The sequence below is a fragment of the Hippocampus bargibanti genome, linkage group LG10 (assembly GCF_051943395.1).
Source record: "Hippocampus bargibanti isolate YZ-2025 linkage group LG10, ASM5194339v1, whole genome shotgun sequence".
Lineage (NCBI taxonomy): Eukaryota > Metazoa > Chordata > Actinopteri > Syngnathiformes > Syngnathidae > Hippocampus > Hippocampus bargibanti.
In genome coordinates, this window is record NC_142743.1 from 3,677,907 (window position 1) to 3,698,502 (window position 20,596).

Sequence of the window (20,596 nt, forward strand, 5' to 3'; positions counted from 1 at the left end):
CACGGAGAAAATGACATGTGCGCAGGGTCGGATATATCGATAGTCCTGGTTATATCGATATTTCTCCCTAGAATATCGATATAACGAGACTTTACTGTATATGAGTTAATTCCGGGTTGAGTGAAAGCTGGCCGTGTGTGGCTGCCGCTGCTCAACCAAAGAGAAACTTATCCTGTGATTAAAGTGACCTTGAGAGTTTTGAAAGGCGCTTAGAAATGAAATGTATTATTATTATTATAAGGTTTCATCCACAACAAATTGATAAATTACAAGTTTTCAAATTTGAAGTCATAAATAATGACTGTTCTTGTGGTAACATTCGACTTACGACCATCCTTACGACCACCAGACCCTATTTTAAAAATTGTAATTCTATGCCTGACACCGCAACGTGCTAGCAGGCCGGCAACGCATACGACAATTTTGGCCAGCCAGCATCTTACTCTCGCACGGCAATCAACCAGGTGATGGCATCAGCGGGGGAGTTTGCGAGTCAGCCTCCGGTCTCTATTCAACATTTTGAAAAGATTTCAACTTATGACCATTTTGACTTACGACCGTTTGGTCGGAACGGAACTCCGTCGTAAGTCGGATGTTACCTGTATATACGACAATTACATTTTTTTTGTTGGTACTTTAGCTTAGCATCATGGAATTTCACAAGTTAAATTTGCTTTTGTGGGCCGAACAAAATGGTGTGGCGGGCCGGATTTTGCCCCAGGGCCTTGACTTTGACACCTGTGATTTAAGTGATGTGATAAATTCCTTATTTGGAGCTTGGACGCCCTCTTCTGGCGCAACACGAGGTTTTCAGACCAAACAAGCATTGACGTGATGGAAGGACTGCTATAATGTGCCCTTTTTTTCGGTCAAGGGCGTTCCTTGAGTGACGTCACGTATGGACTCGTCACCAACTCAAAAACAAGACTTCCGGAATATTCAGCACGACTCTTAAGACGTAAAATATAGCTATATGCGGTGGAATCTTTGTAAAATACGCTCAGTAGAAGTCATTTGAAGCCATTTTACAAATTATGGACACAACTTGTCCGGAGACGTCGGTTGTCCTTTAAGGCTTATTTAGTAGAAATTGATGTTTTACGGGAACCTGGGAACAGATTATTCTCATTTTAATGTTTTCCTATGGGAAATTAATGATTGGAAGACACTTTTCGCCTGACATACACTTTCTGGGAACCAATTAAGTTCGTGAGCCAAGGTATCACTGTACAAGTGTGATTTGCTTTGCGGGCCCGAATAAAATGATGTGATGGGCCAGATTTGGCCCTCCGGCCTCGACTTTGACACCAGTGCTCAAAAATGCTCACCGCCGGTCGCAGAAAGTGACTCGATGTGATTGCACAGGTGCGCCGAAGGCGTCGGCCAGAGTGTGACGTCCCCGCCGAGCGATCGACCGCCATGACGGCGTCCGGCTTGGCCGCCGCCGCCATCCTGGTGCTGCTGCGCTGCCTGGCGTGCCGTCCGGAGGACGCGGCGGCGGGCGTCCCCGCCGAGTGGGTCCTGCTTCACGTGGTCTGGGGCCAGGTGGGCGCGGGCAACTACAGCTACCTGCGGCTCAACCACCACGGCGCGGTGGTCCTGCACGTGTTGAGCGTGACGGGCGACGCCGACCTGTACGTGTCGGACGCCACGCTGAGGCCCACTTTCGACGCCTACAAGCTGCAGTCGGTCACCTGCGGGCGCGACGCCGTAGCCGTGCCCGCAGAGTTTGTCCGGCCGGTGGGCGTGGCCGTCTACGGCCACCCGTCGCACCGCCGCAGCGACTTTGAGATGAGGGTGTATCGCGACCCCGTGACTCCATCTGACCCCTTCGCCGCCGGCTCTGAGGATGCCCGCCAAGGGGAGGCCGACGCCACAGAGCGCCCAGACTTTGATGACCGCGACTCCATGTTTTGGACCAATCTCATCAGACTTTTGGAAATCATTCTGGAGATTCTTTTTTGAAAGCGGGCACATCGGAACGCCCCCCCCCCCTCCAATAACGGGGTTCCACCCATGCTATCTATCTAGCGAGCTATGTAGATAGCTATCTATCTGACGAGCTAGCTATCAATTAGCTATATAACTATCTGGCTGGCTATCTAGCTATCTATTAGCTAACTGGCTAGCTTTCTATCTGTTTGAGTTACTTCCGGGTCGAGTGAACGCTGGCGCGTGTCGCTGCTCACCAACAGAAAAAAATATCCTGTGACTGTAAAGTGACCTTGAGCGTTTTGAAAGGCGCTTAGAAATGAAACGTATTATTGTTATTAAAACCCAAAAGTCCTTAAAGGACAATAAAGTGACAAAAAACACCAGCTCGACTTTTGAATTGTTTTTTTTTTTTTTTTACACTATTTTAATCACAAATGTAAGCACTTTTTTTCCACCGATTCCAAATCATTTTTTTTCTTGAGCACATTAATTTTTCATACGATTTGAATGATGTAGGACAGGGGTGTCAGTCATTTTTTTGCCACGGGCCACATTGTAGTTCCGGTTTCCTCTGGGGCCGTTACGAATTTGGAGAAGCCATTAGAGGCTAGCTATCTTTTAGCTATATAGCTATCTATCTGGCCATCTAGCTATTAGCTATCTATTAGCTAGCTAGCTCGCTTTCTAACTACAGTAAAGTCTCGTTATATCGATATCGGTTATATCGATAGTCCCGCTTATTACGATACTATTTCAATGCACGCACGGAGAAAATTACATGCAAACAGGGTCGGATATATCGATAGTCCTGGTTATATCGATATTTCTCCCTAGAATATCGATATAACGAGACTTTACTGTATATGAGTTAATTCCGGGTTGAGTGAACGCTGGCCGCGTGTGGCTGCCGCTGCTCAACCAAAGAGAAACTTATCCTGTGATTAAAGTGACCTTGAGAGTTTTGAAAGGCGCTTAGAAATTAAATGTATTATTATTATTATAAGGTTTCATCCACAACAAATTGATAAATTACAAGTTTTCAAATTTGAAGTCATAAATAATGACTGTTCTTGTGGTAACATTCGACTTACAACCATCCTTACGACCACCAGACCCTATTTTAAAAATTGTAATTCTATGCCTGACACCGCAACGCGCTAGCAGGCCGGCAACGCATATGACAATTTTGGCCAGCCAGCATCTTACTCTCGCACGGCAATCAACCAGGTGATGGCATCAGCGGGGGAGTTTGCGAGTCAGCCTCCGGTCTCTATTCAACATTTTGAAAAGATTTCAACTTATGACCATTTTGACTTACGACCGTTTGGTCGGAACGGAACTCCGTCGTAAGTCGGATGTTACCTGTATATACGACAATTACATTTTTTTTGTTGGTACTTTAGCTTAGCATCATGGAATTTCACAAGTTAAATTTGCTTTTGTGGGCCGAACAAAATGGTGTGGCGGGCCGGATTTTGCCCCAGGGCCTTGACTTTGACACCTGTGATTTAAGTGATGTGATAATAATAATACATTTTATTTTAAGCGGCTTTCAAAGCTCTCAAGGACACTTTACAAATGTAGAATGATGTCACGTGCAGGCTCAACTTCTTTCGTAACATGGGAGCGCTAGCACGAGTTAGCTGAATCCTTTGCGTAATAGCTTTGTCTTCACAAGGAAATCAGGAAATTGGGGTTTGTCACGTGAGCGCCGGCGCCAGCCGCACACTGTTGATCCTGAGCACGGTTTGCGGTTGCACGACCATTTTCTTGCGCTGGAAGCGTCGGCGCTTGATGAAGCGCATGTGCACTTTGGGCCACGACTGCGTCTTCTCCAGCACGGTGGCTTCCACGCGCACCAGCTCCTTGGCCAGCAGTGGCCGGCCCACTAGCGTGAAGTGGCGCCCCCCCACCAGGAGCACCTTCTCCAGACGTAGCCGATCGCCGCACGCTGCCTGCACGTGGTTCTCCAGCAGAATCAGGTCCTCGTCGGTCACCTGCGGGACAGACCGAACAACGCCCCGACGTCACTTGGTGCTTTTATTTTCGTCAAACTCACCTCAACATAGTTCCTTCGAACTAAAAGTACACAAGATGACACGCCACCCCCGCTGTGCCTGTATAATAATAATAATCAATTTCATTTATAAGCGCCTTTCAAAACTCTCAAGGTCACTTTTCAGTCACAGGATAAGTTTTTCTGCGGGTGAGCAGCGGCAGCCACACGCGCCAGCATACACGCAACCCGGAAGGAAGTAAATCCAATAGACAGAAAACTAGCCAGCTAGCTAGATATCTCGCTAGCTAGACAGCAAATAAATAGCTAGCTAGGTAGCCAGCTAAATAGCTAGATAGCTAGCGGAGTACAACTTTTACGTCAGGCGTACAACTTTCAAAACGTCTCGGCCCAGGTGGCCGACAACTTCAAGAAAAAAAGGGTTTTTTTTTCAAATCAAATGTTTGTTTTATTCAATAAAGCAAACGCTACAAGCAAACCGCTACAAGCCACGTGGAGTCCTCTTTCTAAGCGCCTTTCAAAACTCTCAAGGTCACTTTACAGTCACAGGAAAGGTTTTTCTGTGGGTGAGCAGCAGCAGTCACACGTGTCAGCGTTCACTCAACCCGGAAGTAACTCAGATGAAAAGCTAGCTAGCTAATATATCGTTAGCTAGTTATATAGCTATATATCCAACAGTTAGCTAGCCAGATAGCTAATAGTTAGCTAGCCAGATAGCGCCATTCCCGAATTTGTTTATTCATGCTTAGGTGCCGATAAAGCGCTGACTGTGGCCTCTGGCAATGTTTAATCTTTTCCATGAGGGGGCAGCGTTTCCCTTTTGTCCATGTTAGCGCTTTGTTACAGCTTCAGTTGTTGTTTAAGCACTGAATAAATCAATATGGATGTATTGTATGTTTTACACCTGTCCCCATTTCAAGGCAGATAACTCCAGAACCATATAATTTAGGAATTAACTCCTTTTTTTCTGATGAAAGAAGAGAGGGCAACGTGTTGTCTAACGCTGTATTGAATGTTGATGTAGTCTTAAAATGTTTTTTTTCACCTAGCTTTAGCTATATGGCTATCTAGCTAGTTAGCTAACTGTCTAGCTGGCTATTAGCTAGCTAGCTATCTAGCTTTCTATCTATTTGAGTTACTTCTGGGTTGAGTGAACGGTGGCGCATGCGGCTGCGCTGCTCACCCGCAGAAAAAAAACGATGCTGCAACTGTAAAGTGATCTCGAAAGTTTTGAAAGGCGCCAAAAATGAAATGTATTATTATTATTATTATAAAAGTACACAAGATGACACGCTACCCCCTTTGTGCCTGCATAATGCTCCTCAACTCACTCAACGCAGTTCTTTGGCACAACGAAGCACTATTTTGGCTTGAACGAAACGTCAGAATTCACCTCACCGACCATTTCCTGACCGTCTGGCCTGGAAACTTACTCGGAATTCAAACATTTGTTCTAATTTTGAAATTTTGGTGTTTGTCCCCCAAATAAATCACCTTCCATTGGCGGCCAGCGAAGTGCACGACGGCGAAGAGGCGGCCAAAGTCATTTTGCTCGATCAGCCGGTTGACGGCGCTCGTCAGGGCGGCGTGCTGCCGACGCTGCTCGTCCTCCGGCACTGGCCGAAACTCCGGCCACGGAGGTTTGGACAGCGAGGTCAGAGGCACCGGGTGGCCGCTAGCTGAGCTCTGTGAGCGGGCGGCGACGGGAGAAATAACCCGGGGTCCCGACGTCAACAGGCGCCATGTACCTCGCAGGGTCGCCATCAGCGCCATGTTTACCGGAAAGTGTCTCGATCGGAGATGTTCTCTAAAGGAGGATTGACGATGGTCACCGTGTTCTTTTTGGGCCAGAAAAAAAGGAAATGTGTTGTGTCTATAAAGACATTACGATTTGTAGTTTGTCATCTTTATCATACAGATATTCCTAATTCTACACCAAACGTGTTTATGTTTTGCCCAAATGGTTTCTGTCGTAAATGTGCCGGAAATCGTTTGGACCTGTCGCTCAACCTTGGTTAGACGTATTTTCAAACAATAATCCGTCAGTTTGGTCACATACGGCGCCACAAGCACCCAAATACTATATACCGGCCGGATAATATTCACTAGTCGCATTAAAAAATGAATATGGACGGTGGAGTCGGAAAGTCTTTTGTCGAGTATTTTGGGACAGAATAGGATCTCTGTCCATACGTTGGTTGAAACTGCGCATGCGTCGGCAACACTTGTCCCAGCGAGCGTTGCGTTCATAGCAGTTGCGTTTTATATGGAGTGGTGAATTAACCTTGCTCACGTTCCAACACACCTGAAAGATGCATAATCCGCATACTCTGGGTGTAGCTTTCACGCGTTTATATAGTGTTTGTTGTGATTTTGTCAAGCGACCGACAAAATGTGTCACAACTGACACATTAACAAAAATACGAGATAGTTCAATGGAATGGGCACAATACACCACATTTGGTGTTGTACCGAAACCTCGTTCAAATCAAAAACCAAAACACGGCATGTGTCATTTGGGGACTGGTCAACCTTGCTTCGACTTGGTCTCGTCACACCTGAGTTTGAACATTGTCGTGAGCCTTCGTTGCTCCGGTGTCCGCGGCCTGCGAACGCACCGACGGCATAGCTACCGCCTCCCTCCATTTTGTGTCGCTGGCTTCGTTTCCGGGCTTGTTGATAATGATAACGAAGCCTGCTGCGTGAGAAAGCAAGTGCATTAACCCAAAACAGCCAAACGGGATGGCTGCGCGAAGCCGTTAACTGTGCTCTTCACAAGTTTTCCATTTCAAAGACTCGAAAGCGACCGACCGCGGAATCCTGCGCCTCCTCCCGCAAAGGAGGAAAACGACTGGTTCGTTGCCGAATTTAGTCGCTGCCGGCCGCTGACAACTGAAAGTAAACGGCTACATGCTAAGCGGGCTGCTTCACTTTAGTGCGTTAGCTTCGAGGCTAACCTGCTAGCTGCCATCGCAGACTATTACGGACGATTAGCCCCTCGGGTGGAGCGCGAAGCTCAGGAGGCGTCGTGAACCGGCTAACCGGATCGCTCGTATCGGTGTGGGTTTTTTGTCGTTTCCAGCAACCTGTCTTGAACATTTGATCCTCCGCCTACTAACTGAACGAAGGATTTGCCTCAAGGAGACTCCCCCCGCCATTCATGTTGTTTTCGGCGACGTCGCCTTACCGCCTCTTCGTCGAGTTTGGGTGAGTAAACATGGGGCTAACTTTCCTAGAAAATAACTAATGACGCTAAAGTGAAAGCCAGGTCCGTCGGATGAGTTGAACCGGTTTGAAACATTTTCAAATGACGCAGTCAAAGTGAAATATTGACATGGTGAAATCGTGATTTGGCGTCGAGAAGACAGCAGTTGCCACTTGTGTTGGTGGCGACACTTTGGCGCCATTGAGGCCTTCCAAATTGCCCCGAAAAGAGGCTCGGGTGGACTCGGCCATTCGCACCTGTCAACCGCCTTCTAACTTTGCTCGTGTTTTTAATTATAATCTTAATGAAAGGGCGGCCGCTTGCTTGAACGTATTTAAAAGCACGACTTCCGTGTGTCTGCGATTGCCTGCCGTCTCTTGGCGGGCCTGCAGGGGGCGACTGGCGGGCCTCATTGGCTCTTGTCAACATCGCTTCATCAAACGCATGAAGTAGTGCAGCTAGGCCTCGTTTGGTGAAGACCAAGCTAGTAAACTTGATGTACTTTAGTCTCCAATGACATTTTAATTGGTGTCACGACTCCGAACTGTTAACAGCCCCTCTCCAAACATTACATTATATGAGTCTTTATTTGTGTGACAGTGGAGAAACTGACATGTCACAGCAGCAAAGTTGTGGAAGGAAGAGGAAAGGAAGAAGTAGAAAAACAAAATACGGGAGCTGCTGGAAAGGTTGCCACTATCGTGGAACACAGCCGAGGAAGTAATATGTATTATTATTATTAGTCATATATTTATTTCATTCCTTTCATAACTTTGCTGCTGTGAAATGAAATGTAAATTTATCCACTGCGAGACGAATAAAGGCAAATCCAATAATAATAATAATTATTATTTTTATTATTATTATTAATTGAGCAGATGTAGGCAAGCCATCAGCTATGCGTCTTCAGTTGACCTCATTCGAGACGTTGAAAATCTATTAGCTCGCTATCTTGTTATCTAGCTGGCTGTCTAGCTATTTAGCTAGCTACTGCTCACCTGCACAAAAAATCCAGTGACTGTAAAGTGTCCTTGAGTTTCGAAAGGTGCTTAGAAATCATCACTTTGCTGCTGTGAAATGTAAATTTCTTCACTGCGAGACTAATAAACGGAAATCCAATCCAAATTAAATGTATTATTATTATTATTGTTGTTACTGTATCTATTAGCTATATAGCTAGCTAGCTATTAGCTATCTATTCGCTAGGTATTGGCTATCTATTCGCTAGGTATCAGCTATCTCTTCACAAGGTATTAACTATCCATTCGCTAGCTATTAGCTATCTATTCGCGAGCTATTAGCTATCTATTCGCGAGCTATTCGCTACATATTAGCTATCTATTCGCTAGCTAATTGCTATCTATTCGCTAGCTATTGGCTATCTATTCGCTAGCTATTAGCTATCTATTTGCAAGCTAGCTCGCTTGCTATCTATTTGAGTTACTTCAGCAGCCATATGGTAGCTAAAAATGCTGAAAAACAACAACACAAAGTGACAAAAGAAAACACAAAAACACTTGCCGACGGCTGCCGACTCGGGCGTCATCTTGGACTTGATGTGAGCAAAATGGCAAGGTCTGTTTGGAATAGGGGCGGAAATGTATTGACGGTTACCGAGTTTGTGCTCGAGCGCGCGCGCCTCGTTGCCCTCACCAGCAGCTGGCTGGGCCGGATTCCACAGAGCGCAGGCCAAGGGAAAAAAAACGAAACCTGTTTGGGGAGATGCGGAGATCTGAACCGAGTCTGAGCGTGTGGAAAACGCCTCAGATTGGATTGATTGCTGGTTGAGCTATATGATAATAATCATAATAATAATCCATTTAATTTCTAAGCGTCTTTCAAAACTCTCAAGGTCACTTTACAGTCACAGGATCAGTTTTTCTGTGGGTGAGAAGCGACAGCCACATGTGGCAGCGTTCACTCAACCCGGAATAGCTCAAATAAATAAAAAGCTAGCTAGCTAAAAGACAACTAATAGATAGCCAGCTAGCTAATAGATACCTAATAGATAGCCAGCCAGCTAGATAGATAGCTAATAGATTGCCAGTAGATAGCTAGCTAGGTAGCTGGCTATCTATTAGCCATCTATTAGCTAGCCAGCTTTTTATTTTTGGTCAGAGAAACTCATTTGCCGCTAGTGTTAAAAAAGGTAATAGCTATCTATTACCTAGCTAGCTAGCTAATAGGTAGCCAGCTAGCTAACTAGGTAATATATAGCAAATGGATAGCTAAGTAGGTTATAGATAGCTAATAGATAACCAGTTAGCTAGCTAGATAGCTAATAGATGGCCAATACATAGATATCCACTTAGCTAGGTATCTATTGGATATCTATTAGCTAGCTAGTTAGCTGGCCATCTATTAGCTAGCTAGATTTTTATTTTTGGTAAGAGAAACTCATTTGCGGCTAGTGTGAAAAAAGGTACTAGCTATCTATTAGCTCGCTAGCTATCTAATCGATAGGCAGCTAGCTGGATAGATAGCTAATAGATAGCCAGCTGGCTGGATAGATGGCTAGTATATAGCCAGCTGGCGAGTTAAAAAATAGCCAGCTAGATAGCTAATAGATGACTAATAACTAGCCAGCTAGCTAGGTAGTTGACTATCTCTTCTTCTTCTTCTTCTTTTCCTTTCGGCTTTTCCCCTCAGGGGTCGCCACAGCGAATCAATGTCCTCCATCTATCCCGGTTTTGTGCATCCTCTTCTCTCACACCAGCTACCTTCATGTCCTCTTTGACCACATCCATAAACCTCCTCTTCGGTCTTCCTCTCGGTCTCCTGCCTGGCAGTTCAAGGCTCAGCATCCTTCTGCCGATATAGTCACTCTCTCTCCTCTGGACATGTCCAAACCATCTCAGTCTGGCCTCTCTGACTTTCTCTTTAAAGCCTCTAATATAAGTTGTCCCTCTAATGTACTCATTCCTGATCCTATCCAACCTCGTCATTCCCAGAGAAAACCTCAACATCTTCAGCTCTGCTTCCTGTCTTTTCTTCAGCGGCACTGTCTCCAGTCCAAACATCATGGCTGGTCTCACCACGGTTTTATACACTTTTCCTTTCATCCTAGCTGAAACCCTTCTATCACACCTGACATTTTCTCCAGCCGCTCCAGCCTGCCTGGACACGCTTCTTCACCTGTTTTCCACACTCTCCATTGCTATGGACAGTTGACCCCAAGTACTTAAAATCCTCCACCTTCTTTATCTCTTCTCCCTGTAGCATCCCTCTTGCACTTAGATCCCTCTCATTCACACACATATATTCCGTCTAGCTGCGACTGATCTTCATTCCTCTCCTTTCCAGGGCATATCTCCATATCTCTCTGGTTTCTCCGCCACCTGTTCCCCGTTCTCGCTACAGATCACAATGTCATCTACAAACATCATGGTCCAAGGAGATTCTTGTCTAACATCGTCTGTCAGCCTGTCCATCACCATAGCAAACAAGAAGGGGCTCAGAGCTGACCCCTGGTGGAGTCCCACCTCCACCTTGAATTCCTCCGTCACACCAACAGCACACCTCACAACTGTCCTACAGTCATGATACATGTCTTGCACCGACCGCTCTGACATACTTTTCCGTCACTCCAGACTTCCTCATGCAATACCACAGCTCTTCTCTGGGCACCCTGTCATACGCTTTCTCCAGATCTACAAAGACACAATTCAGTTCCTTCTGACCTTCTCTGTACTTCTCTATCAGCATTCTTAAAGCAAACACTGCATCTGTTGTACTCTTTTTTTTGGCATGAAGCCATACTGCTGCTCACAAATGTTCACTTCTGCTTTTAGTCTAGCTTCGACTACTCTTTCCCAGAGTTTCATTGTATGGCTCATCAACTTTATTCCTCTGTAGTTAGTACAACTCTGCACATCTTTGTTCTTAAAAATGGGCACGAGTACACTTCGTTCACCATCTAAGATCTTGTTGAATAACCCAGTCAGGAACACCACCGCCACCTCTCCAAGACACTTCCATACCCCGATTGGTAAATCATCAGGCCCCAGTGCCTTTCCCTTCATCCTCTTCAGCGCCCTCCTCACTTCATCCTTGCTAATGTTTGCTACGTATTGGTCCACAACAGTCACGTCTTCTACTCTATGTTCCTTCTCATTTTCCTCATTCATCAATTCTCCAAAGTACTCTTTCCATCTTGCCATCACACTACTGGCACCTGTTAATACATTGCCATCTCTATCCTTAATCACCCGAACCTGCTGCAGGTCCTTACCATCTTTGTCTCTCTGTCTCGCCAGCCTGTAAAGATCAGTCTCGCCTTCCTTGCTGTCCAGCCGAGCATACAAGTGTAGTTGACTATCTATTGGCCATTTATTAGCTAGCTAGCTTTTTGTTTTTGGTCAGAGAAACTCATTTGCTGCTAGTGTTAAAAACAGGAATAGCTATCTATTACCTAGCTAGCTAGCTAATTGATGTCTAATAGATAGCCAGCTAACTAGCTAGCTGATAGATATCTAATAGATAGATAGCTGGATAGCTAGCTTTGGCGTGTAATGCCCCCCCACCCCGTGTGTTTTTCTATAGGAGCCGATCTCGGCAGCGGGGCCACTAAGACCTGCGGCGTCCGTCGACAAGGCCAAGTGACCTACGCCAGAGGGACAGAATGCCCATTCCCCCCCCTCCGCCGCCCCCTCCGGGTCCCCCGCCTCCCCCGACCTTCCACACGGTAAGTGAACGCTCCTCCCTACCCCCTTCGGTCTCCCAGGTGGTGACACCCCCCCCAACCCCCCGCATCTCTCTCCGGCAGGCCAACACCACCCCCCCCAAGCTGAGCTCGTCGGAGGCCAAAGGTCGCGGGGCCCTGCTGTCCGACATCCACAAGGGAGCCAGGCTGAAGAAAGTGGGCGTGGTCAACGACCGCAGCGCCCCCGTCCTGGAAAGTGAGCGGCGACGGGTCAGAGGTCATGTTGCCGCTTTCCCGTCTGAGCGGCATCCATTTTGTCTCTTGACAGAATCCAGCGGAGGCGGCGGTGCGATGGGGATGGGGGGGCTTTTCCAGGGGGTTGTGCCAAAGCTACGGGCAGCCGGAGGTCAAAATCACCTTTTTACTTTCACGTACAGTGATACCTCTGTTTTACGAACCCCTTGGCTTACGAACTTTTTGGTTTACGAACGTTAAATTTATGAAAATTTAACCTTGGCATACGAACTATTTTTTTGGGATACACACGGAGCGTCACAATGAGTGATGTATCGTTCGCGAACGAGCCCGTTCTCCGAACAAGAAAATGGCAGCCGACTTGTTTTTGTCCTCTATTCCCCGCCCCCAGTCTTTGGTTAAAGCCACGTGATTGGTCAAGAATGCAGCAGTTGGGGGGGTTAAACATTAAATAGATAGGCAGATGACAGAAAGAGAGTGAGAAAATAGATAGAAAAGAGTGAAGTTTGGACTTGTTTCAACTTTGATAGTTCAATGGCATAGTGTAGACTGCAAGGTTAAAACATCCCATCAATCAGGCTCCACAAATAACCCGCACAAGCCAACTGTACACTTGATGCAAAAAGCTGTCAACCCAGTTAAACAGAACACAATTGATGAGGAACTAGCTAAAATTATCGCACAGAAAGCAACTCCAAGGGATCATTCCTCAAGATGGTGAAATAAGAAGGCTACGTTCCTCATCAAGTGTTTAATGCTGAACCGGCCAGTCCATTCCATCAATGACCATCACAAAGGTCAATAAAACCACTTTATTATACCGTACAGTTTATTTCTTGAATTACAGTCCTTATGGAATGTGACTCTCCTTCCAAACAGCAATTCCCTCCCTCCGACCTCCCACCCCGTTCCATCAAGCCATGAAGGACCATCACAAATGTCAATAAAATGACTTTATTATACATTGCAGTGTATTTCTTTCATTACAATACAATAGCACAATTATTATACATAAAATAAGGTCTATGTTTTGTAGTTTTACGGCTTATTTTGTAGAAAATCATGTTTTATGGGGACCTGGGAACGGATTATTTTCATTTTTATGGTTTCCTATGGGAAATTAATTTTTGGGATACACACTTTTCGCACTTTTAAACTGTCTGGGAACCAATTAAGTTTGTAAGCCAATGTAGGGGTTTTGATGATGAGGTTTTAATGCTACAGGAAGTCGCATCATCTTGCCGTCGGCCTTTGTGTCACCTGACATTGCTCTTTGTGGTCCCTCAGACGGTTCTTCGGGCGGCTCGGTGGGCCGCTCGGCCCTGAGGCCGCCGGGGTCGCGGCCATCGGCGCCCCGGCCGCCATCGGGCCGCTCGGCCTCGCCGTCCCCGCCTGAGCACCAGCGCTCGCACCGGCCGTCCCTGCCTGACATCAGCCGCCCCCACGGCGCCGGCGGCATGAAGCACAGCACGTCGGCCCCCCCGCCCCCGCCGCCCTTCAGCCGGGGCGGTCGCGGCAACGCCCCGCCGGCGCCCAACCTGAAGATCGCGGCGCCCGCCTCCTCCTCGGCCCAGAAGCCCTTGCCGCCCACGCCCAACCGAGGTCCCGCCCCTTCCAACGCCCTCAAGAATGCCCTGTCTTCGAGCCGGCCCCCCGCCGGTGGGTCCTCGGCGCCGCCACCCCCACCGCCCTACAGGGTTCACACGTCGCTCTCCAACGGTCCGGGCCATACGGACGGCGGTGGCGCCCCCGAGCTGCCGCAGAGGCACAACTCCCTGACCAAGAAGCACGCGGCGCACGGGCGCAACCACGCCCCCCCACCGCCGCTCACCTCTTCGCCGTCCCCGCCGGGCGGGCGCCCGCCGCCCCCCGCCAGGGAGCCGCCGGGCCGCAGAACAGGTAACGCCCGCCGAGTGCCGCTTCACATTTGGCAACTGTCGTATTTGTTGTACTCGCAAAAAGCAGAAGCCAAAGGGCTCCGGGGGAGGGGCTTAAAGCATGAGTGTCCAATTCAAGGCCCGGGGGCCAAATCTGGCCCGCTACCTCATTTTATTCGGCCCGCCAAAGCAAATGAAACTGGTGAAATTCCATGCTCATCTATCGAGCTAGCTAGCTACCAGGCTAGATAACAATTGAGCTAGCTAGTGAGGTAGCTAGCCATCGAACAAGCTACCTAGTTCTCTTTCTATTCAGCTAGCTGGCTAATGCCTGACATCTGATGTCAAAGTCGAGGCCCGGGGGCCAAATTTGACCCGCCACCTCATTTTATTCGGCCCTCCAAGGCAAATCCAACTTGCGCAATTCCATGCTCATCTTTCGAGCTAGCTAGCGAGCGAGATAGCTAGCTAGCAGTTGAACGAGCTACCTAGTACGCTTTCTATTCAGCTAGCTAGCTAATGCTGATGTGAAAGTCAAGACCCGGGGGCCAAATCTGGTCCGCCACATCATATTATTCGGCCCGCCAAAGCAAATGAAACTGATGACATTCCATGCTCATCGTCCTAGCTAGCTAACAGGCTAGATCGCGATTGAGCTAGCTAGTGAGTTAGCTAACCGTCCAACAAGCTACTTAGATCTCTTTTTATTCAGCTTTTTGGCTAATGCCTGACATCATAGGTGCAAAAGTCAAGGCCCGCACTATTTATGATTGATTTCTTATCGGTTATGGTCACGATTGTGTCTATCTGCTATCATGTTGGACTCGATTGCACTCACCGGAAGAGCCCATCTCGTTATTTATATGCTTCATGTACTTGTCTCAAGTCGGTCAACTTGCCATCGAGCTAGCTAGCTTTGTTTCTATTCAGCTAGCTGGCAAATGCCTTACATCACAGGTGTCAAATATGAGGCCCGGGGGCCAAATCTGGTCCGCCGCCTCATTTTATTTGGCCCGCCAAAGCAAATACAACTTGTGCAATTCCATGCTCATCTTTCGAGCTAGCCCATCGAGCTAGCTAGCTCTCTTTTTATTCAGCGAGTTGGCTAATCCCTTACATTACAGGTGTCCAAGCCAGGGCCCAGGGACCAAATTTGGCCCACCACCTCATTTATTTGGCCCTCCAAGGCAAATCACACTGGTGAAATTCCATGCTCACATATCGAGCTTACTAGCTAGTGAGCGAGCGAGGTAGCTAGCAATCGAACGAGCTACCTAGTTGTCTTTCTATTCAGCTAAGCCGCTAATGCCAGGTGTAAAAGTCAAGGCCCGGGGGCCAAATGTGGCCCACCACATCATTTTATTCGGCCCACCAAAGCAAATGAAACTGGTGAAATTCCATGCTCAGCTAGCCGGCTAATTCGATATTGATCGATTAATTTGTGTATCTTTGCCATCGCGCTTGCCCCCAAATCGAAGCTTTGCAAACACTACCGGCGTCCCGCCATGCCCGCGTTCGTCAGCACACGCGGAGAAAAAAAAACAGTCGAGGCTGGAATGCGGCGTGCAAGTTGCAACCGTTCGCCATCTTGCTTTTTATTTATGGGGGAGGAGGGGCGTGTCCAACACTGGCAGGCCTCGACTTGCTGATCAAAATGTCTTGCAGACGTCTCATTTTCACCCTCTCACCATGCCTTGTCCACAGCCCCCCAGGCGCCACCATCGGGCGCCCGCAACGGCAACCGGGATGCCCCCCCTCCCCCGCCGCCATACCGCGGCCAAAGCTCAGAGCCGGCAGGCCGCGTTACCAGGCCGCCGCCGCCACCGTCCTCGTCTTCCTCCTCGTCTTCCATCTCGTCCTCATCCTCCCGCACGCCGGCTGGCCCCCCGCCGCCGCCCCCGCCCATTCGGAACGGACACTCCTCCATGTCCACGCCCTCAAAGTCCATGTTGGGTGAGTGCCCCCCAGCCGCTTCGCCCCCCCCACAGTGTCTCCGTGCTGACCCGTCTTCTTTTTTTTGCTGCTCTAGATGATTTTGAATCCAAGTTCAACTTCCACCCCATGGAGGACCTCCCTCCCCCGGAGGAGTATCGCCATTTCAACAAGGTCTACCCCAGCAAGAGCGGCAAGGGTAGGTTGAGCCCCCCCCCCCCAATTCATTCATGGGGTCCATGAGTGTGACATTTTTTTTTTTTTTTCAGGCATTTTGCGAGGAGCCCCCCCTGCTCCTCCAGTGGGAAGGTGAACCTCAAAGAACTTATCAGCCGCCGGCGTCTTGTCTCTTCTGGTGTGGTGGTGGTGGTGGTGGTGGTGGTGGTGGGGGAGTGCACGCACGCGCACACACACACACACACAAAATACACAAAGCAGCAGCCATGTGTGAAAAAAATCTCATGAGACTCTTTGACGTTTGCATTTTCTTTCACATTTGAGGACCAAAAAAACTGACTCAACAAGCGTCCACAACTGCTCATTCCCTCTTTTACGACCATTTTTTTTGGTCTTTTGTCCCGTGCCATGCCAGCGTTTATCTAAATGGGACGCACCCCCTACACAATCTTGCGTGTTTTTTTTTTCCTCCCCCTTTTAATTTTGTTGGAGGCGCTTGAAACGTCCCCCTACAAGTGCCAAAGGTGGGCGGAGCTTAAATGAAGCCATTGCACCAAAACAGTCACTTTGACGGACATCTTGCCTGCTTTTTCAGCTTCACATTCCAGAACGCTGTTGGGGTGTTTTTGTTTGCACCCGGTCTTCTGATCTTCTTAACGTTACTGGGGGCGGGGGGCGGTAGTTATCTTGTTTTCATGTTGCACACCGCCCGTTTTTATACTTGCGGCGGGGGGGGACCACGACTGTGGAATGACGTTATAGAACAGGCTTCCACTTGACCGTCAAAAGGATGGGGGGCGGGGGGTCTGTCAATCATCACACAGGAAGTGAGCATCAGCTGCTTTTACTATGCAAGAATTTGTACAGGTCGTCGTCGCTATATAGATATAGATCTAGAATGATACATCTATGTTGATATCGGAAAGAAAGAAACACTCAAGTGCCATGAGAATGTCAAAGATTTAACTATCATGAAGCTTCATAGGAAAATAAACACAAGCACGCACGTGTACGCACGCGGTTGAGCTGTGAATTTTGCTTCTGGAAAAAAAAAACATTTGAAAGCAGCGCCTCCCGCTGCTCATCAAGTTGCCTTACATGCATTTTGTCCCGCAATGGTACCCGTGCTAAGTTGATGAGAAAAAAAAATATCAGTTCTATTTACAAATGTATATTTAACCCCTAGAATCTGATCATCCTAGTGAGCATTGATCTATTTTTGTGCTGTACAAAAGAGTGTCATAGAGGTTAAATTGTAAGGTGGGGGGTGACGGCGCTGAGGGGGGTGGGGGCAGTGAACTAGCATGATGTTGTCTTCGGGGTCACGCTGGTGTCACCTTTGACACCCTTTGCTGTTTTTTTTTCTGTTTCATCAGCCATCTTTTTATCACTTGAAAATATTTTCAATAAATATATTCCTGTTGGGGAAAAGGGGACTTAGATTATGCCAGTCTTTATTTTTTTATTGTAATGTGGTTTTTCAGATGAAATGGTATTAAAATACATTAACGCCACTGCATTCACTGGCAGTGTTAACTGAGATTACTCGAGACCGGCCCTTTGCTAAACGCTTTGTATTTTTGATGAGGTGACAGAGGGAGGCAAGATTGGAACGTGATGGTTTTACAACTTGCTGAGCTTCAATGTGACTGACATTTTTAGAGCACAGACGCTGCAAGTTTGAATAATTTTATCTGCTATATCTATAAGCATTTATCTTATATGTGTGTGTGTCTAGTTTACTTTATAACTTTACGTATTTGTAGTGTTTATCAGAGCTATTATACTTATTATTATTATTAGTAGTAATAGTAATATCGCTATTATTATTATTAGTTGTTAATTTAGCAGTTTTTAGGTTTTGTGTGCTTAAAGGACAACCGACGTCACTTTTTTGTTTCTTAACTGACATCAGAAAAACGTTTTATAGCATCTAAAATACCCAAAACACACAGTATGATATTTTATTCAAATGCAAAATACCAATAAAAATGACTTAAAGTGTCCAAAATCTGCAAAAAAATTGAGCTGCGAATTGGGCATTTTCAGAAAGTCCCGCCCCCAGTTCGTGACGTCACGCCAAGTCGTCTTGCATTGCTGGAGAATCAAAACAATGGCTTCAGATTCGGAGAAGATGCTTTCTTGTTACACATCCAGTTATGAATATCATTCAAATATGTAGTTCTGAAGAGGAAAGCATACATGTTTGCAGTCGATTAAAGAATTTATTCCGTGTCATTTTGAGACAAACAGGTGGGGGGGGGAATGTCGCACCCAAAAATGGCCACCGCTGTTGTGAGGAATGAATCAGCCCGTTTCCACAGGCTGATAAATTCCTTCCATGAAGCTTGGACGCCCTCTTCTGGCGGCTTTTGGGTGCAACACAAGGTTTTCAGACCAAACAGTACAGCAAAATACATTGACGTGATGGAAGGACTGCTACAATGTGTCTTTTTGTCGGTCAGGGGCGGTCCTTTAGTGACGTCACGTACGGACTCGTCACCAACTCAAAAACAAGACTTCCTGAATATTCAGCGCGAGTCTTAAAACGTAAAATATGGCTATATGCGGTGGAATCTTATTAAAATACGCTCAGTAGAAGTCATTTGAAGCCATTTTACAAATTATGGACACAACCTGTCCGTAGACGTCGGTTGTCCTTTAAAGGACTTCTGGAAGGAAGTTCTGTTTGTGATGTAATATAGGGAAAGAGATGATCATTTAGATATATACTATACTGTGACTGGAAGATACAGCATCTTGAAGGACTGAAGTTCTGTTTGTGATGTAATGTCAGGAAAGAGATGCCCATTTCACGGTATGATCAGAGCATTGTCATCAAATGGCGAGTATAGTTTTTGCTTTTTTGAATGTTGCTGTGCCGATTACCATTTTGTGTTTGGGAGACTTTTACTGAGCGAGTTACTTGTTCTGTAGCCACAAAGGGGCATATGTCTTCTTGTGCCGGTCCCACGCCCGGATAAATACAGAGGGTTGTGTCAGGAAGGGCATCCGACGTAAAGCTTGATCAAACCTCTGAAGATGGAGGACACTGATTTGCTGTGGCGACCCCTTGAAGGGAAAAGCCGAAAGGAAAAGATGATTTTATTTGTTTAACTCTATCATTATAAGGGCCACCAAAATGATCTGGAACTTCCTCCCCCAAAAAACAGTTATAATCATAATAATACATTTTGAATCGCCTTTTAAAACTCTCAAGGTCACTTATAGTCACAGGATTAGTTTTTCTGTGGGTGAGCAGCGGCAGCCACACGCACCAGCATTCATTCAGCCCGGAAGTAACTCAAATAGCTAGAAAGCTAGCTAGCTAATAGATCCATAATATTAATGATACATTGTATTTATAAGTGCCTTTCAAAACTGTCATGGACGTAGCCGAATAACTAACAGATAGCAAATGAATAGCTAGCTAGATAGTGAGATAATAATAATTTGATTTCTAAGCGTCTTTCCAAACTCTCAATGTCACTTTACGGTCACAGGATAAAGTTTTTCTGTGGGTGAGCAGCGGTAGCCACACGCGTGAGCATTCACTCAAATCCATAGAAACTAATAAATACATAGTAACTCAAATACATGGAAGGCTAGCGAGCTAGCTAGCTAAGAAATAGATAAAAACAATAATAATAATAATAATACATTGTATTTATATGCGCCTTCCAAAAAGCTAGCTAGATAGTGTTAGGTTAAAATATTACATTAATATTAGCATTTTACGGTTATATTTAAAATTGTAAATATTATGAACGGAATTAAATATTTACCTTATTGCGCAACGTTGTAACCTATTGGCATGTTCGTTGTGAGAGAGATCACCAAAGAAGCCGGCAAGTTACTCACAGATAATTTATTCCTAACAATTTGATCTAATACAGAATTCTGGGTCTAAGCTCCTTGACAGAAAATATTCGTGTGCCCCAAATAAGTAAGAGAGACGAAAGACAAAGACTTAGACTGAGCAGCCCAGATTTAAAGGTGTACCACATGCATATTCAAATTTGGCTCAAACAAAGAAATCAGCAGTGGATTGGATCCCTTTCTTCCGATGTCGTCATCCTTCTGGCGGGATGTCGCGAAGTTGCCTTTGCCAAGATAGCGTTGGTTTATGCTGTAAACCTTGTAAGCCTTGGTCAGGTCGTAACTTTTCCTCTCCTTTGGGTGATACGAATCAGCGGACCCCTCGACTCCCTCGTGCCTGCAAAAATACAACTCCGACACACATTCCACATCTGCTCCCTCATCCATCCACTGAAAACAAAACACCATTGATACTAACCAACTCACTATTTTAATGTTCATCCTACAATGTTTAATATTGCTAACTAAATGTATTTATTTCCTTCAATAGCTAATAGATAGCAAATAGCTAGCTCGTTGATTCTAACCAACATTTGTTTCTGTATTTATTTGAATATAGATGTGTGTGGGGGAGCGGGGGGTGCAAGTGCCTTGACAAAATTCAGCTACAGAATCACACAACGTGAAATTCGTCAACATGTCAATCATACGCTGCACTAAAGCTTTTCAGAGTACGA

At 46.5% G+C, this 20,596-nt stretch overlaps 3 protein-coding genes across 4 annotated transcripts; 2 read left to right on the plus strand and 1 right to left on the minus strand.

Moving 5' to 3' along the window:
• Positions 1–933: 933 nt before the first annotated feature.
• LOC148892146 (UPF0669 protein C6orf120 homolog) lies at positions 934–2,318 on the plus strand. The gene has a single exon (XM_089006801.1). The coding sequence runs from the start codon at positions 1,420–1,422 to the stop codon at positions 1,963–1,965; it is 546 nt and encodes a 181-aa protein (XP_088862927.1). The 5' UTR covers positions 934–1,419; the 3' UTR covers positions 1,966–2,318.
• A 2-nt stretch (positions 2,319–2,320) lies between these two features.
• On the minus strand, positions 2,321–5,852 carry mrpl21 (mitochondrial ribosomal protein L21). The gene is made up of 2 exons (XM_089006800.1): positions 5,447–5,852; positions 2,321–3,932 (listed from the first exon to the last, which is right to left on the minus strand). Exons 1-2 carry the CDS (start codon positions 5,723–5,725, stop codon positions 3,636–3,638), a joined length of 576 nt encoding a protein of 191 aa, XP_088862926.1. The 5' UTR covers positions 5,726–5,852; the 3' UTR covers positions 2,321–3,635.
• A 761-nt stretch (positions 5,853–6,613) lies between these two features.
• On the plus strand, positions 6,614–17,474 carry wipf2a (WAS/WASL interacting protein family, member 2a). 2 transcript variants are annotated; one of them, XM_089006450.1, is made up of 8 exons: positions 6,614–6,806; positions 7,035–7,159; positions 11,700–11,841; positions 11,923–12,205; positions 13,342–13,953; positions 15,636–15,884; positions 15,961–16,062; positions 16,133–17,474. In XM_089006450.1, exons 3-8 carry the CDS (start codon positions 11,779–11,781, stop codon positions 16,174–16,176), a joined length of 1,353 nt encoding a protein of 450 aa, XP_088862576.1. In that variant the 5' UTR covers positions 6,614–6,806; positions 7,035–7,159; positions 11,700–11,778; the 3' UTR covers positions 16,177–17,474. The 2 variants fall into 2 exon arrangements, with proteins under 2 accessions (XP_088862576.1, XP_088862577.1); XM_089006451.1 differs by having other exon boundaries at positions 6,616–7,159; positions 11,923–12,055; positions 12,128–12,205.
• Positions 17,475–20,596: the final 3,122 nt, after the last annotated feature.

What these genes read in the sequence shown, in the direction of transcription:
- LOC148892146 (XM_089006801.1), top strand. Translation starts at nt 1,420, where the DNA reads ATGACGGCGTCCGGCTTGGCCGCCGCCGCCATCCTGGTGCTGCTGCGC.
- mrpl21 (XM_089006800.1), bottom strand. Translation starts at nt 5,725, where the DNA reads ATGGCGCTGATGGCGACCCTGCGAGGTACATGGCGCCTGTTGACGTCG. An exon ending in TCGCTGGCCGCCAATGGAAG is followed by an intron (nt 3,933 to 5,446) that starts GTGATTTATTTG and finishes TCTGTCCCGCAG; the next exon opens with GTGACCGACGAGGACCTGAT.
- wipf2a (XM_089006450.1), top strand. Translation starts at nt 11,779, where the DNA reads ATGCCCATTCCCCCCCCTCCGCCGCCCCCTCCGGGTCCCCCGCCTCCC. An exon ending in CTCCCCCGACCTTCCACACG is followed by an intron (nt 11,842 to 11,922) that starts GTAAGTGAACGC and finishes TCTCTCCGGCAG; the next exon opens with GCCAACACCACCCCCCCCAA. An exon ending in CCCCAGCAAGAGCGGCAAGG is followed by an intron (nt 16,063 to 16,132) that starts GTAGGTTGAGCC and finishes TTTTTTTTTCAG; the next exon opens with GCATTTTGCGAGGAGCCCCC.